This window comes from Hypomesus nipponensis, chromosome 26 (genome assembly GCF_054491055.1).
Source record: "Hypomesus nipponensis isolate SF chromosome 26, ASM5449105v1, whole genome shotgun sequence".
NCBI classification, from domain to species: domain Eukaryota; kingdom Metazoa; phylum Chordata; class Actinopteri; order Osmeriformes; family Osmeridae; genus Hypomesus; species Hypomesus nipponensis.
Window position 1 is genome coordinate 2,382,009 of NC_140386.1, and position 17,153 is coordinate 2,399,161.

The 17,153-nt window shown below is 41.0% G+C and overlaps 1 protein-coding gene across 4 annotated transcripts in view; it reads left to right on the top strand.

Moving 5' to 3' along the window:
• Positions 1-17,153, top strand: part of opa1 (OPA1 mitochondrial dynamin like GTPase) — a 124,781-nt gene that overhangs the window by 81,837 nt on the left and 25,791 nt on the right. For all 4 annotated transcript variants that reach the window (XM_084693206.1, XM_084693207.1, XM_084693208.1 and 1 more), the window contains 2 exons: positions 9,952-10,016; positions 10,112-10,192. In XM_084693206.1, coding sequence (XP_084549332.1) covers positions 9,952-10,016; positions 10,112-10,192 — 146 coding nt within the window. The remainder of the gene's footprint in view (positions 1-9,951; positions 10,017-10,111; positions 10,193-17,153) is intronic.

The following is a 17,153-nucleotide window of genomic DNA, read 5'->3' on the forward strand; positions in this document are numbered from 1 at the left end:
GTGGTTTACACACTCACTAAACAGATGATAGGAGTGTTGTAATGGGCTCAAATAAACACTCATTGCTATGTTTTACAACCGGAGGATTGACGGGAAGACTAGAAACTGTTCTGTCAAAAAAAATAAAAATTATTGCCTTTGACAGTTATTGAACCAACAACCTTTTGTTTACCAGCACAACATCTCATCCAATTGAGCCATTCCCTAATCTGTATTTTGCCAGGTTCAGTAACTCGATAACAAAATAAAACGTTTCTCCAATGGCATGCATCGTCAGATTTGGTCCAAGCTGTAATTCAGTCATATTTTCAAGGTGAAACTTTGCAGGGTACTTAAGGGGGGTGTCACCTTAAAGCCTATTAGGTTTTGAGGAACCATCATTCTAAATGGAATTTGATTTAGTGACGCAAACATATTGAGGCAATGTGGACATTTACATAAATGTACCCCTTACAGCCATTTTGTCTTTTCCCTTTTTTCCCCAGGTTTGTTTATTAAAGTTAAAACAGCAATACAAAAGCAGTTGAAAAATATATGTACAATAACAAGTTTCCTTTTTTTGAGTACACACAAAATAAAATAAACAACAAATCAAAGCAAACTAAAACACAACAACAACCCCCCACAGACAGTAATTAGGATTAAATACAAAAATACAGACACATATACACATTCAGCAAAACATTACAATAAGTAAGTTACATTACAACAAGAGGCGATTCGTTGGGCATGTTGGGGACATTTGGGAAGGTTGTAACTTGTTGTAACTTGTAGGTTGTAACTTGTAGGTATCTAAAAAAGTGACATTTAGGGAGTGAGAATTTCTCTGAGAGTTGTTGGAAGGACGCAAAGGTGTTGTTAATGTATAAATCCTGAAATGACACTATGACTTGATTGGACCAAACTGAAAAGCATTGTCTACAAGTGATGGAGGGAAAGTATGATTAGTGGCTATTGGAACTCGGATGGAGAAAGATTGTAAATCAAAACAGCGTTTGAATTGAGCTCAGATCCTAAGAGAAGTTCTCACAAGCACATTCTTACTGTACGGAAAAGTGGAAGAATGTACGACAGCCATCAGGGAAACTGGTTTAGTAGAAAACGCCTCCATGGTTACCCAAGTGGGCATGGGATCTAAAGGTTCATATTGGAGCCAGAACTTTAGAATTGTAATAGCAGCGGCCCAGTAATAGAATGTAATATTAGGAAGAGCCAATCCCCCAAGTGGTTTGGGTCTCAGTAAATATTTTTTACGCAACTTAGGGACCTTTTTATTCCAAATAAATTCCAAGATTAGGCTGTCAAGTTTACGGAAAAAAGATTGAGGGAGGAAAATGGGGACAGATATGAGAAACGTGTGAGAGTAGTCATCTTCACAGAATTGACATGACCTGCCAAAGACAAGTTGAGAAGAGACCAACGTTCAAAGTCCTCTTGAGTTTTAGACAGCAAAGGAGTGAAATTTGCCCTGAAAATGTTTTTAAATTTGTGAGTGTCATGAATCCCAAGATATTTAAAGCTATGATGGGCTACTTTGAAAGGTAGGTTTGTAAAGGGAACGTTTGAGCAGCTGTATTGAAAGGGAATATCTCGCTCTTGGTAAAATTTTATTTATAGACAGATATCTGACCAAAGGACTGAAGACAAGCCAGGGTGGCAGGTATAGAGACAGAGAAGTTGGAAAAAAGAGGAGTAGATCATCAGCATACAAACAAACCTTTCATTCAATACCGTGTCTGTGTATGCCAGATATATGGGGGTCACAACAAAGCGCCACAGCATGGGGTTCAATGGCAATTGCAAATAGAAGGGGACTTAAAGGACAACCCTGTCTCGTAGAGCGATGGAGATTAAAGTCAGATGGCTGAGCGGTTAGGGAATCGGGCTAGAAATCAGAAGGTCGCTGGTTCGAAATGACGTTGTGTCCTTGGGCAAGGCACTTCACCTTACTTGCCTTGGGGGGGGATGTCCCTGTACTTACTGTAAGTCGCTCTGGATAAGAGCGTCTGCTAAATGACTAAATGTAAATGTAAGTACTCTGATTGAATAGTATTTGTTCTAACTGAAGCTTGTGGAGAGGAGTAAAGCAGCTTAATCCAGTATATATATTTCTCCCCAAACCCAAGTGTGGAACAGAGTTTCACTCCACTCTTATCAAAAGCTTTCTCAGCATCCATGGATACCAACGCTTCTTCCGTGGGAGCGGTGGTAAATAGTGTAAAAAAACCTGCCTAATGCTGGGGACACACTACAGGATAATCGGGCCGATTTCGCCCCTTCCGGCAATCCTAGGTAACGTCCCGATTATGTTGATGGTTCTACAGATTATTTTATCAGATGCTCCCTTGATGTGAGGTGTGTCAAGAGTGACCAAATCTCTTTGGAAGAACGTCGGAGGCGCCGCGATCGTGAATCCTGATGTGTGGGGGGAACCCCGAGGACAAACGCAGAGTTTATCATGTGAAACAAAACAATATCCAATCAGAAAGCAAGCTAAGAGAAGACGGAAGCATAACAAACAGAGTCACGGCGCAGCACAAAGTTAAATGGAATTAATTTGTGACAACAGCAAACCCTTTTTTTTTTCTTTTTTTTTTCTGTGAAAATCATTGCAAAGACTATCATCGCAATGTCTTCCTGCATATCGTCCGCCATGCTCATTCTTAAGTCACGAGAGATTTTGCAAGATTTAACAGTCGGGACACTAGTTGGAAATCTGTTTGTGTGTGGTGTGCTGTCTTTGTCAAATCATGGCACACCACACACTGTAGGAGCGAAATGGCTAAATCAAGGATTTTTTGTCTTCATGTGTGTGGGCTCTCACAGTTTGAAGATCTTATAAGACCAAAATTGTTTAGTGTGTCCCCAGCATAAGGTTGGAGAAAGAGTGTCTATTACATATAAAACCTGTTTGGTCTGGCGAGATGATAGTTGGGAGAATAGGGTCTAGACGAAGAGCCATAAGTTTAGACAGTATTTTAAAATCAACATTTAGCAAACTTATAGGACGAAAAAAGGCACAGGCTAAGGGGTCCTTGTCCTTTTTCAGAATGAGAGAAATAGATGCCTGATTGAGAGTCTGAGGAAGAAGGCCATTTTCAAATGATTTATTATACATTTCCAATAGCAAAGGGGAGAGCTGGAGCCAGAACATCTTGTAGAATTCTATGGGATACCCGTCCGGTCCTGGGCATTTAGCACTTTGCAATGTACGGACTGCTGAGTTGAGCTCCTCTACTGTGATAGGCTGATCAAATTTATCTGCAGCAACTTCTACAATAGAAGGGATATTCAAATCATTAAAAAAAAGATTATTGAAATCAAGAGAGGTTGGAGTTTGTTTGGTTGCATAAAATGAGAAGTCTTTGAAAGCATTATTAATTTCTTATGAATCAGAGGTCTTGTCCAGGTCCATGCGTAGTTGAGGGATTTGTTGGGAAGGGGCTGCCTGGCACAGCTGGTGTGCAAGTAATTTACTAGCTTTATCACCATGTTCAAAATAAGTTGATCTAGTTCGGAGTAGGAGGTCAGCAGAGCGTTGCGTCATAAGGATATCAAATTTGGCTAGTACAGATGAGCGTTCCTTATATACATCTGGGATGGATAAGTTGCATATACGCCATCGAGCTGAGATATATGCTGAGTTAGCATCGAGAGTTTGTCAGCCCTAACTCTTTTCTGATATGCAGCATAATATATTATTTCCCCCCTGATAAAAGCTTTCAGGCTTTCCCATACAACAGAAGCTGAAACACCAGGAGTTTTGTTTATGCAATAATAAAGTTAACAAAATCCTGTTCAGAGAGGAGGCTTGTATTGAGTCTCCATGGAACATGCAATCCAACACGGCCTGCAAAATGAACTGCCATGGACACAGGAGAATGATCAGAAAGAACCATTGCCTCGTATTTACAGGATGACACCAATGGAAGGAGTTTGTTATCAATAAGGAAATAATGTGTCGTAAGTATCGGTTACATTTACATTTTACATTTATTCATTTAGCAGACGCTTTTATCCAAAGCGACTTCCAAGAGAGAGCTTTACAAAAGAGCATAGGTCACTGAACATAACAACGAGATAGTCCCAAACATTGCAAGCGGCCAAAACATGAAGCATACATTGTGAAAAAGCTAAACAAGTGCCAAAAGGGAAGACCCATAAGAGCATGTAGTTATACAAGTTACAAATAAAACAACATGAACCACAAAAGTGCAGGACTGTACCTGTAAAAGAACAATCAACAGTAAAATATTACACAGCAAGTACAAGACTTAACTTCGTTATATCTAACCTACAATAGCAACAAGTCACTCAATAAGAGTCGTAGTGATCCTGGAGGAAACTAACAAATCCAGCCAAGCATTCTTAAGTGCCGTTGTACTCCCGGAACAAGTGCGTCTTGAGCCTTTTCTTGAAGGTGGGGAGACAGTCAGTGTCCCTGATGGAGGTGGGGAGCTGGTTCCACCATTGGGGCGCCAGGCAGGAGAAGAGCTTGTGTTGGGACCGGGCAGTCTTGAGCGGTGGGACCACCAGGCGGTTGTCTGAAGAAGACCGTAGGTGACGGGTGGGGGTGTAAGGTTGCAGGAGAGACTTGATGTAGATGGGTGCAGTCCCGTTCCCTGCTCGGAAGGTCAGTACCAGGGTCTTGAATCTGATACGGGCGTTGATGGGTAGCCAGTGGAGGGAGATGAGGAGCGGGGTAACATGGGAGCGTCTGGGTAGATTGTAGACCATGCGGGCCGCTGCATTCTGAATCCTCTGAAGAGGGCGGGTTGCACATGCTGGGAGACCAGCGAGCAGCGAGTTGCAGTAGTCCAACTTGGAGAGGACCAGTGCTTGGACTAGCAGCTGGGTGGAGTGCTCAGACAGGTATCTCCTGATCTTTCGGATGTTGTAGAGGGTGAATCTACAAGACCGGGAGACTGCGGCGATGTGGGCCGTGAAGGAGAGCTCGTCATCCATTGTAACCCCAAGGTTCCTGGCAGAGGATGAGGAGGTCACCGTCGCAGATCCCAGGGTGATTGACAGGTCGTGGGAGTTGGAGGGTTTAGCCGGGATGATGAGAAGTTCTGTTTTGGCGAGGTTCAGCTGGAGGTGGTGCTCGGTCATCCAGGCGGAGATGTCTGCGAGGCAGGCCTCAATCCTAGCAGAGATCCCCGGATCGGTCGGGGGGAACGACAGGTACAGCTGGGTGTCGTCAGCGTAGCAGTGGTAGGAGAAGCCATGGGAGGTGATGATTGGTCCAAGTGAGGTGGTGTACAGAGAGAAGAGGAGGGGTCCAAGGACGGAGCCCTGTGGGACACCGGTGGAGAGCTGGCGGGGGTCTGACAGTTTGCCTCCCCAGGAGACCTGGTAGGATCTTCCCGAGAGGTAGGATGAGATCCACTGGAGTGCAGTGCCAGTGATGCCCATCTCTCCAAGTCTGTAGAGCAGGATCTGGTGGTTAACCGTGTCAAACGCTGCAGAAAGGTCCAGCAGAATGATGACGGATGACCTCGAAGCCGCTCTGGCAGACTGGAGGGCAGTGGTGACTGAAAGGAGGGCAGTCTCTGTGGAGTGGCCGGTCTTGAAGCCCGATTGGTTGGGGTCAAGCAGGTTGTTCTGAGAGAGAAAGTTAGACAGTTGGTTAGATACAAGAGAGGTGTATCTAACCAACTCGGTTCTCGTGACATCCCTACAGAAGACTCTGTCAGTATTAAGCAACATAATTTGTATTTTGTGTATACTACATGTTAGCCTGACGTTGTCATAGTCATAATACTAGTCAGAATATGAGTCTGAAAACTCTCCGTTGGGCTATGACCAGTGACGTGCGGTAAGGTTCGTGGCTGGGGAGGCACTGACACTTTCAAAGTCAGATTTACATATGAATTCAACAGAGCAGCATCAATTCACCATTCAACTGGCTGCTTGACTTGACTAATGTGATTCATATCCCATATCAGCATTCTTTACACACACATATTTGGCCAAAGAAAAGCGTTATATTTATAGAGGCTCAGCATCCTCCGTGTTCTTAATTTGCCATCACAATTCCACAATTCATACTCATTCAATAGAAATGAAAGTATATACAATCCATAACTAAAAACATTTCTTATCTGGTTTTATATAATTTTGTTATCTTCTTTCCCGTTGTTTGAAGCAAATCTTTTAGCTCCGGGCATCAATCTTCCATGATTTATCACTTCCAGTTTTGATTGAAAGTCCAGTTTTGAGAAATGTTAAACTTATATATATGCAAGATTATAAAAATGCAAGATTATAAACTTACCATATATATATATATATATAATGTACGATTTTTTTTTTTGTACGATCAGCAAGACTAATATGTTATACAAATACGTAAAATACACGACCAAGACTATGAAATGTGAGGACATATAATACAAATTTGTACAAACATTACATTGGTGACATACAGAGAGATGAAATTGCAGGTGCTCAAGTTGAGCAAAATAATTTGTAGCTCAGCCCAGTTTGTGTGGGATTGCGCAATCCGAGAGGAGGCACAGCTAGTCGCTGCCTCCTTCCGCTTCTTTGCCCGTATTTGAACAGGAAAATACACAAATTCAGCGATATTGGCTATAAAATCATTGTAATAATACAATAATTATATTTCTATCACAGATCAGTGGACAAATATTATTATTTTATATAATTCTTTTTTTACATTTCATGATGACGACACAGGGGAGGAACTGCCTCCCTTGCCTCCCCTGACCGCACGTCACTGGCTATGACTATGGGGCGTGTTTTAACCGAACTCGTAAAACAAATGCCTCTACGCTCAATTGGATAGACCTACAACCAATCAGAGCAACGTAATATGTTGTTTGTTGAAAACGAATTCAACCCACGGGCTCTTTCGTGACGTTGTTGATTACGTTACTGTTGATCATCTGTCCATCATTGTATAAAGCCCGCCCTGGCAATTTCATTGGTCCGCCCAGATCCTGGTTTTATATAGTTGTTCCCAATACGAGACCCTCCACCTGGCAGCCAGGCTAATTACATGTGGCAACTACCTTGTGTTTTCTGGTGGACACTCGTATATAAAACGTTATCACGTAGCATTACGGCACAGTGTTCATGGGAAACTTGGGAAGTATTGCCAGGGGGATAAATTACCGAGAACCATGCCGAGATCAGAGCCTTATCTATCATTCATGTAATTATGCCTCATGTTTCACCGGCCAAACTGGCAAGTGAGTTTTAATTAACGCCCGCCAAAATGAAATTTAACCCGCGGTTGGCGGGTGTTAATTTAGAACCCTGCCTACAACCCTTTGCTTACCAGCACAATGTCTCAGCCAATAGAGCCATTCCCATACTTTGATCATGCAAAGTTTACTTACTGGAAAATAAAATAAGCCGTTTCTCCAATGGCGAGCATTGTCAGATTTCATCCAAGTTCAAACGGCTGTAATTCAGTCATATTTTGACATATCACGGTGAAGCTTTGCATGGTACTTCAGGGGGGTGTCACCTTAAAGCCTATTAGGTTTGAAAAACCATCATTCAGAAATACGCTGTGCGTTGGACGGTTCACGCCTCTGCATCGTCCATTATCAGCTGATATTGGACACCTCGTCGGGCATTATCCCTTACATAATACCTACAATTTCAATAGGGTTCCTCCTGACGGAGAAATCCTAATTAGTCCTCAAATGTAATAAAATGTACCCATCTGCAACGGCACACCTTACAATTTGCCCAGAAATTGTATCCTCTTGTTCAGTGTTTTTCAAACTTTTTCAGACCAAGGACCACTTCGCCAATAAACAAAAACTTGCGGACCATCCAACTAAACAATATATCCCCGGAACAACAGGCCTCCTATCCAGACCTGGAGCCATATTGTTAGCGGCACATGATTTTCTAAGGGAGATTGTATTTTACTAATTATGGTTTCCGCTAAGAAGAAAAAAATCGTTTTGTGACAGCTTAACGATCCGATGTTAATCAGGCACTGAGCCAGACGTTGTAAACATTTGAGCCCAAACCTAGGACGTATGGGTTTGATGTGATGCAAGATAGGGATAATGCGAACATTTTTGGCCATTATTTGAACGCAGAATAGTTTTTTGAGCTGTATGTAAAATAAACGTTTTTTTTAAATTGGTAAAACCTTGTCTAGTGATGCCATCACTCCGGCCCTGCTCCCATCCATCCTCCCTGATGCGTATTGTTACGGTAGGGCCGCCCGGCCCAGCTATCTGTGAAAAGGTTTTGGAAAAGACAGGTTATGGAACCAACCAACTCTATTTGGGAAGGGAGAACTCCCTCACATGGTACAACATGTGCAGAGGCTGCGGTGTCAGAATGCCTAACATGTGTAGCCTACTTTAATAGATTAGGCCACTGCTGACTGTGTTCTCTTCGTTCTGAGTTGTATGTTAGAAATGTTGCAATGATTTACTTGTGGCCGTCGCGGACCACTACGGGGGCAGTGGTCTGCGACGCTTTGAGAACGACTGCTCTAGTTTACATTTTCCATTTGCTTTTATCAATGGTGAGAATGAGACATAACATATGGAAGTTTGGAACATCATTACAAGCATCCCCTATTAAGTAGAAAACATTAAAATTATTTCCTCAGGGATCAAGATTCATTATCCAGAACTGGCCCATTATGGCGTGTATGCACAACCTCTCTGTACACTATCCAATACAGGCAAGAATACCCCACACATAATAATAACACAATCACCTTATAATTCTATTTGAACAGCAGTTGCACAAAAAAAGAACTACAACATAAAGCTTTAACATCATTTGACTAAAGCACTAAATCAGTTAATCCTGATCCACCCATTGTCCTTTTCTCCTTTTGTTCTGTTATTCCTTGCTCCCATTTTCTTCCTGGCCCAAATCAGCCCACCCATTCCCTGCCACACGTCTCCTCCATCCTCTTTTACCATGGGGAATGAGCCCAGACAGCTGCTGGCCCCCTCTAACACCACTGGTGATGAATAGCCTAGCGACTGCCACTTCCCCTTCACATTGTGTGGCGTATTGATCAAAAGCCCATCAAAAACCTGCCAAGCCTGGTGCTGCCTTGGACCCTAATAGCAATTACCCTAATATCCATTGTGTAAGGAGAGATGGTGTGTGTGATATATATATATATATATATACACACATAGTACTGTCAGTTTAACGCGGTATTGATGGTGTTAATGCAAACCGAAAAAGAGTGGTAGCAGAGCCCGTTTACGGATATTAGACATTCTCTGGTAGTAGGCTAACGTTACGTTTTGAGTGGATGGCGAGTGCGAGACGCCGAAATGGATGCCAATAAGATTCTGAATGGAAAGTTTACTTTAAAAAAAGTTGCCAAATGGTTCCATTGACATGACCACAGTGATCTGTGTGTTTTGTCGTTGTAAACTGAGCTATCATCGCAGGACGTCCAGTCTGATATACCACTTGATGGCCAAGCACACAGCTGATGGGAATTCTCCGCCCCCTCGTCAAAGCCAGGCGATAGCAATGTTGTTTTCAAAAAAAAAATATTTGCACGAAGCAATCCGAATCACTTTTCCATGTTGATAAGAGCATAAAAATTTGAAAAAAGAATGGGACAAAAAGAAACCAAAGGATATTTAGAATAGATAAAAATGTGCGAATAATTGTGATTAATCGATAGTTAACTGACATTAATGCGATTAATCGTGATTAAATATTTTAATCGTTTGACAGCACTAATATGTATATATATGTATATATGAATGTACTATATGTCCAGGCTTGATCCAGCTATTTGTTTCATATAAAATGTAATAAAAATCTGATTCCACATAGTCTATGTCTTCTAAAAGCGTTAGAAGAACATAGAATAATGCATGCATATGTAAAGTACTGATTAAGATTTAAGCCAAACTGCAAATTGTTTTCATGTTCAAAAGTATCCATCTGTTATTGTGTTCTTTCTGTCACTAGCATCTCGCTTCAACCTGGAGACAGAGTGGAAGAACAACTACCCTCGTCTTAGAGAGCTGGACAGGGTAACACACACGCTATCATATCCAATACACACTCCTAAACTGTCTGTGTCACACCCACACCAGAAACCTATTCATTCTGGTAATCTTGTTTCTAGAATGAACTCTTTGAAAAAGCCAAAAATGAAATCTTGGATGAAGTCATCAGCTTGAGCCAAGTGACACCAAAACACTGGCAAGTACAATTCTTGTTTAGTGTCATTGTATTATTGGGTGACGTGTGGCTGTATTTTAACATGTGTCCATAAGATTGGAAAAGTACCTGTGGGATATATGGCGAGTAAGCTATTTGTTGTAAAGGTGTACTACAGGGTGGTTTAAAGTTACAAAAGTGCATACAAGTGGAAGTGCAATCAGTCATATGAGGAAAAACACTTCAACAGAGCGAAATGTATTATGTTAGACAAAATGGCCTACTGCCATTCTGAAACTGACATTTGGGATGAGAAGACGGCATGCATGTCCTGAAGTTTGATCCTACTAGTGCACAATACACAGTGCCCGTGAAGCAATCAGTGATTAAGATGTCAGTGAAACACACAAATACAGATTACTTGAACTATAGATAGTGCATAGTGCCTGGGATACAATTTGTGGCACACACACACATATAGATATGTATTATATACATATAGAAATATAGATAGGGCGATGATGTCGGTGACACACACAGATTTCTGGAATTTTAAATGCATGCCCGTGATGCAGCTGGTTATGACAGTCCTTTTCAGTGGCTTTGGTACCCATGTTTCTCAGATCACAATTGAAATTCTCTTTCATCTCTGAAGTACTTGTTCAACCTCCACATCATCTATTCTAGTCACGTCATAAAATTACTTTCTCATGATTTTAAACAAATTGCCAATGCTGTGGTACATCCATGCAAATTATTATGTAGCCTTCATTTGTCTGCTATAAATTGCTAATGTTGATGAAATTATATGATATTGGTTCTCTGTTAAATTGTCTTACCACCATAAACATCTAGACATTTATTTCATAACAGAAGTCTTTACATGCACAATGGTTGAGCCAGTTGTCAAAATTGTAGGCCTAATTCACCATACAGCGCTTGCATGTACAGTTCTGCCGATCAAGGATGCTAAAGTGGTAGGAATAGTGCCCGTGTCTGCGTAGCTGGTGATTACAATGTCATAGTGGATTTGCTTTTAAGAGTCTGTGCACATTTGCAATGTGCAGGCAGTTTTGACATCAGTAAACACATTAATTTGTGTAACAAAATTCACTAATCTGTACTGAAAGTATATCCACTATATATTGTTGTTCTGTTAGCTAGCCAGCATTTCATCCATAAAGAAACCCCTTTGAAAGCAGCTGATTCAATGTTTTGCCAGCAGTCAGCTCTAACCTTGATGATATTATGGATGGATCAACTACAACCACAAAAAAGAACAACCCGAGGGACTGAAGCCCAAGGAGAACAGAAGTATTTTGGGCTGCTCTCCCAGACTGACCACAGGCAAGCAAGCTACAGCTTGTGCCCTGTAGAACTATGGCTTGCAACAACTGCAAACAACTTACTCAGAGGATAGTCAAACTGGAGGTAAGTGTCAGAACCCTCCTAGATATCAGAGAGACCGAAGACTTTATAGATTCCATCCTACCTAGCCCGGAGGCTAAGCTACCGGCTAATGAGCCACCCTTGGAACAAGCTTTCTGTCCACCGGCCGGTGGACCAGATGAGTCATGGCCTGCTCTTGGCGCTAAACCAGAGGCCTAGCGCAGCTTCTACCTTCATCGGAGATGGGATTGGCACCAGGGATAAAAAGCAAAATAAGCAAGGCAGAAACTCTTCCCGCATCACCTCTCCTCCTGTCCCACTCAGAAACAGATTCGAACCACTGGGAACTCTCTCCCTTGTGTGTGGAATCCAAGGCAAAGAGGCACAGGAGTGCTAGCCACGCAGCTAACAAACATGAAGGGCCCAGATCGCCGACACACCATGATCGTAGCTACTACACACAAATCCAACACATCATCGTCTGCTGCGACCGGGAGTCCCCCATTTCACTCCAAGCCCCTCTTGGACCACTCGGGGCGCTGGATTATAAAAATCCAAGGTATGCTAAGACTATCCACAGCCAATCAGCACTTAGAGGAGCTAACGCTGCTAGCACTATAGAATCTACTTCGAGCACTGACACAGTGGTTAACCTTGGTCTAATAAGGCAAACGTTAGAAATGCAAACACAACACCACATTTGGCTTTCTCGTTTTATATTTTACACAAAAAAACTGGCACTGAGATACTTAAAAAACATTATACCCAGCTACTGATCACCCTCAACAGATATCAAGATGTATTCATCAGTGGACCAATTGCATGCTTTCAAAGAGGAAAATAAGCCTTCAGTCGACTACTATCTTTCAACACATGGTTGGCATCTGTCTGTCTGGCACACAAACTGGGATTTATCGATCATTTCAATGTGTTCTGGAACTGTGCAGACCATTTTCAAGCTGACGGACTCCACCCAAACTGGAGAGGATCTCAACTACTAACAGCAAACATCAGTCACGTGCTCCTGACCACAAATCAAGTTGCTCTCCCTATCCCTATCCCTTTTGTGTCTAAGCTGACTGACACATCCCAAACAACCTCCCATGGAACAGAACAGAAAATTCAAACAGCCACCTGCAAGGATATGGGACTTGCACAGATCTGCACTCCCCGGATGAATTCTCATGTGATGGAACAGCAGATCGAACTGGCAACCTTCTGATTCTTAGCCTGATTCCCTAACCGCTCAGCCACCTGACACATGCAATCTCACCTGACATGCCCAGCATTATTGGCAATGTGTCCTGGCTTATGTAACTTAAATGAATTTGCGCAACAGGCAAGGGATCCACCTGAACAATCAATATACTTAATTTGAGCTAACTCGGTTGTGAATCTGATACTACCATGCTTAGACTACAATTAGCTAGCTACTGTGGTGAACCTGGCTTGTTTTGCAGTGGTTTACACAGGGTCGCTAAACAGATGATAGGAGTGTTGTTATGGACTAAAATAAACACTATGTGTTACAACCAGAGGATTTATTGGAAGACTAGAAACCGTTTTGCCAGAATAAAAAATAAAAAACTATGTCTCTGACTGGTTTTGAACCTACAAACCCTTTGCTTACCAGCACAACATCTCAGCCAATTGAGCCATTCCCAGGCATGGAATACACAAAGTTCAATAACTGGATAATAGAAAAAGCTGTTTCTCCAATTGCGAGGATTGTCAGATTTGGTCCAAGTTAAAACAGCTGTAATTCAGTCATATTTTGACATGTCAAGGTGAAACCTTGCACGATACTTCAGAGGCATGTCACCTTAAAGCCTATTAGGTTTGAACCATTCTTCAAAAATACATTTGATTTAGTGACACAAACATATAGAGGCAATGTGGACATTTACATAAATACACCCCTTTCAGCCATTTTGTACATGATTCAAATGTCTTAAGTAACACTTTTAAATATGTCAATGATACATATATGTACAAAATCTCAAGTCAATTAGACCTTTGGTTCAAGAGAAGAGGAATTTTGAATGTTTTCCAAATTTATCATTGTACAGGAAAATCCATCATGGCGGACCTTATGGGTCCTTGAGGCTTTTTTGTTCCTCATGAAAAATGAGGCATGCACTTCAAGTTTCAGTAGAATTGGAGCAATGGGATAGAAATGCCATCACTTTGAAAATGTGACTTTTGGGCATGGCCTGTGGCGCCCCCAATGTTCCGATGTGCGCATATTTGGTGTGGGGGTACCCACTTGATGTAGTATCAATGTTCCAAATTAGAAAATTTATGACCGGAGGACTTTTTGAGAATACCAACAATAACAATAGGTTCTCTCCTACCGGAGGAACCCTAATAATGAAACTAACGAAAATAATAGGTTTCCTCCTGACGGAGGAACCCTAATAATACAAGTGATACAAGAAAATTAAATGTAACAAGAAAAAATACAAGCAGCTGTCTTTGCGGGAATCAAAAGCACATAAGCCGCAGTCTTTGCGGTGTCTCGAGTCTGTCTTAGACTTAGCTGCCTTTGCAGTTTCCAAAATGTATAACAATCGAACCCAGACGAGCTGCAATCTATCTGCAGTCTCACTAATCTGTCTTGGACTCAAGCTGCCTTTGTATGGTTTCCAAAACCATATAACAGCCCAGACTCAATAAAAACAACAATACAAGTGATAAAAGCAATAATTAAAATAGCAAATCTCTAAAAACAATAATATAACTAGAAAAGTTGTTAAACCCTTCTGAGATAAAATTACTTAAATGCTTCGGATAAAAGGGTAGGTTTTAAGCTGTCTTTAAAAGATGTCTAGCGTGTTTGCTTCCCTAATGTATGGGTAATTTGTTCTATAGTTTTGGTGCGCAATTGACAAAGGCCGCATCACCAATCTTCTTATGAGTGCTTCTGATGACCAATAATAGACCTGCATTTGATGATCGCAGTGTTCTAGCTGGTGTGTAGTTTATAAGGGAGTTAGCAATGTAGCTAGGTCCTTGTCCGTGTAGAGCTTTGTATGTGAGGAAAGGTAACAGGGAGCCAGTGTAAAGTAGCTAGGACAGGACTAATGTCTTCTCTCCTTTTATTTTGGTTTATAATCTATCTGCCGAATCTTGAATGAGCTGTAGTCTTTCAGTGGTTTTCTTGGGAAGACCATTGAAAAGTGCGTTACAGTATTCCAGCCGGCTGGATATAAAAGCATGAATTAACTTCTCTGCATCATTTTGGTTTATAAATGGTCGTACCTTTGCTATATTCCTCAGGTGAAAACAAGCAGTTTTGGTCACTTTATTAATGTGAGAGTTGCCATTCAAATCTGAGTCCAGGATTACACCGAGACTCGTCACCTCTGGTTTAAGACAGGGTTAAGCCTCCTAGATTCTTAGTAAGCATCTCTCTTTTGGATTTGGGGCCACATAATAGGACTTTGGTTTTGTCTTCATTTAATTTAAGAAAGTTATCATTCATCCATTTGTTTATTGCCAACAGGCAGTTGGTAATAGAATTGATGGCCGTTGCATTGTTGGGTTCAGTGCATATATATAGTTGTGTCATCCGCATAGCTATGGAAATCTATGTTGTGTTATCTGATTATGTCGCCGAGTGGTAACATATAAAGAGAAAAAAGTAATGGACCTAAGCAACTTCCTTGAGCAACCCAATAGCAGTTCTCATGTTTCTTGGACCTATGATCTCCTAAACTAACATAAAACTTCCTTACTGTGATATATGATTTCATCCAGTTCAATACACTATCCGTGAACCCAATAAGCTTTTCCAGTCTATTGATTAGAATGTCGTGATCAATGGTATCAAATGCTGCATTGAGATCTAACAGGATAAGAATAGAGACTTTAGTTTAGTCTGAGGTCGCTAATTATTTTGGTGAGAGCAGTTTCAGTACTGTAATATTTCCTGAAAACTGACTGCGAGACTTCCAAGATGTTATTTTCTTCAAGAAAATAATTTAATTGGACTAATACTATTTTTTCCAGTACTTTACTAATAAATGGAAGATTTGATATGGGTCTATCCAATTTGGGTTTCTTTAATAGGGCCTTTACAACAGCTGTTTTGAAGGCGTCTGGGAAGAAGCCAGTTCTAAGGGATGTGTTTATAATCTCTAGCAACAGACCTGAGACACTATCAAACACTCGCTTAAAGAATGTTGTGGGTATAGGATCAATATCTGAGGTTGTGGAGTTAGATTCACTGACAATTTTTTAAAGTTCACTAAGTGTGATACAGGTAAATGTGCTCATGGTTAAGTTGCAGAATCTACTGATGTCAGTTTCAACCCCACTATTAATAATACTAGCTCTGATCAAATGTATTTTGTTCTTGAAGAACAAAGCAAGCTCTTCACATTTAACTGCTGAGGATGGACAGTTGCACAGTGTTTAGTAGCTGGTCATTGGTGGAGAAAAGACCTGGAATTTCTGGCATTTTCTGTAATGTTGGAGAAAGATTCTCTCCTTGCTAGACGAATGGTTTTGTTATAAGTGGTTAGTGTATCTTTGTAGATATTGTAGTGGATAGTGATCTTTGTTTTCCTCAATTTTCTCTCTGCTGCACAGCATTTTCTTTTCATTTCACTAAACATTTTTATTACTCAGCCATGGGAGGTTCTGCTTGTGGACTTCTTTTCGGTTTTCAGTGGTGCAATTGAGTTTAACACATAATAGTGCATCATTGAGGTTCTCTACCATTTAATTCAGAGAGCAATCATGATTAGTTGGCTCATATAGAGCAAATTGTTCAGAAAATGTCATCATAGCTGTATCATCTAGATGTCTTCTTTGGACTAAGAATTATTTTGTGGTTTTTGTTAGGATAATTTCCACATTAAAAAGTATACAATGATGGTCTGAGAGGGGTAGATCAGTTATTGAAATATTATTGATGTTTAGTCCAATTGTTATTACTAGATCTAGTTTGTTTCCATGACGTGACGGTGTGTTGGGTCTGTTATGTGTTGAGTTAGATTGAAACTGTCGAGGAGATTTAAGAACTCAATAGTTCTTGGGTCTGCTTTTTTATTTACTTGGATATTTAAGTCTCTGTTTAAAACTACTTTGTCATATCTAGTGATACATGGTGATGATATTTCTGAGAATTCTTGTATGAATATTGGTGAGTGCTTGGGTGGCCGATACATATAATAACAAAAAGTATTGATTCGGTTTTGAGCTCTATAGCAAGATATTCATATGATGTGAATTCACCTTGCTCAGTGATTTTGAACAGTTTAGAGGAGAAAATAGCTGATTTCCTGGAAACTTGATATCTGTTGAGTGTGCTCAGTAGCAGGGTGAAATGCTTTTTAAGTATTTCGGTGCCAGTTTTTTTTCGTGCAGTATATCAAACGAGCCAGTGGGATGATAATTTTGGGGTTGTGTGGGTTATTGTTGAGGATTTTTTGCACCTATGATGACAGTTCCTCGACAGAGTTGTTGGTAAAACAAATATTTTCTGTCTTTGCCAGTTTAACATGTGCTGTCATGGCATCTCCGATCAAGATAGTGGCCATCTGTGGTGTTGTGTTTGAATTTCCAAAGTTTGCCCTATCAGTGGCTACGGAGCCAGATTTTAGGTTTGCACT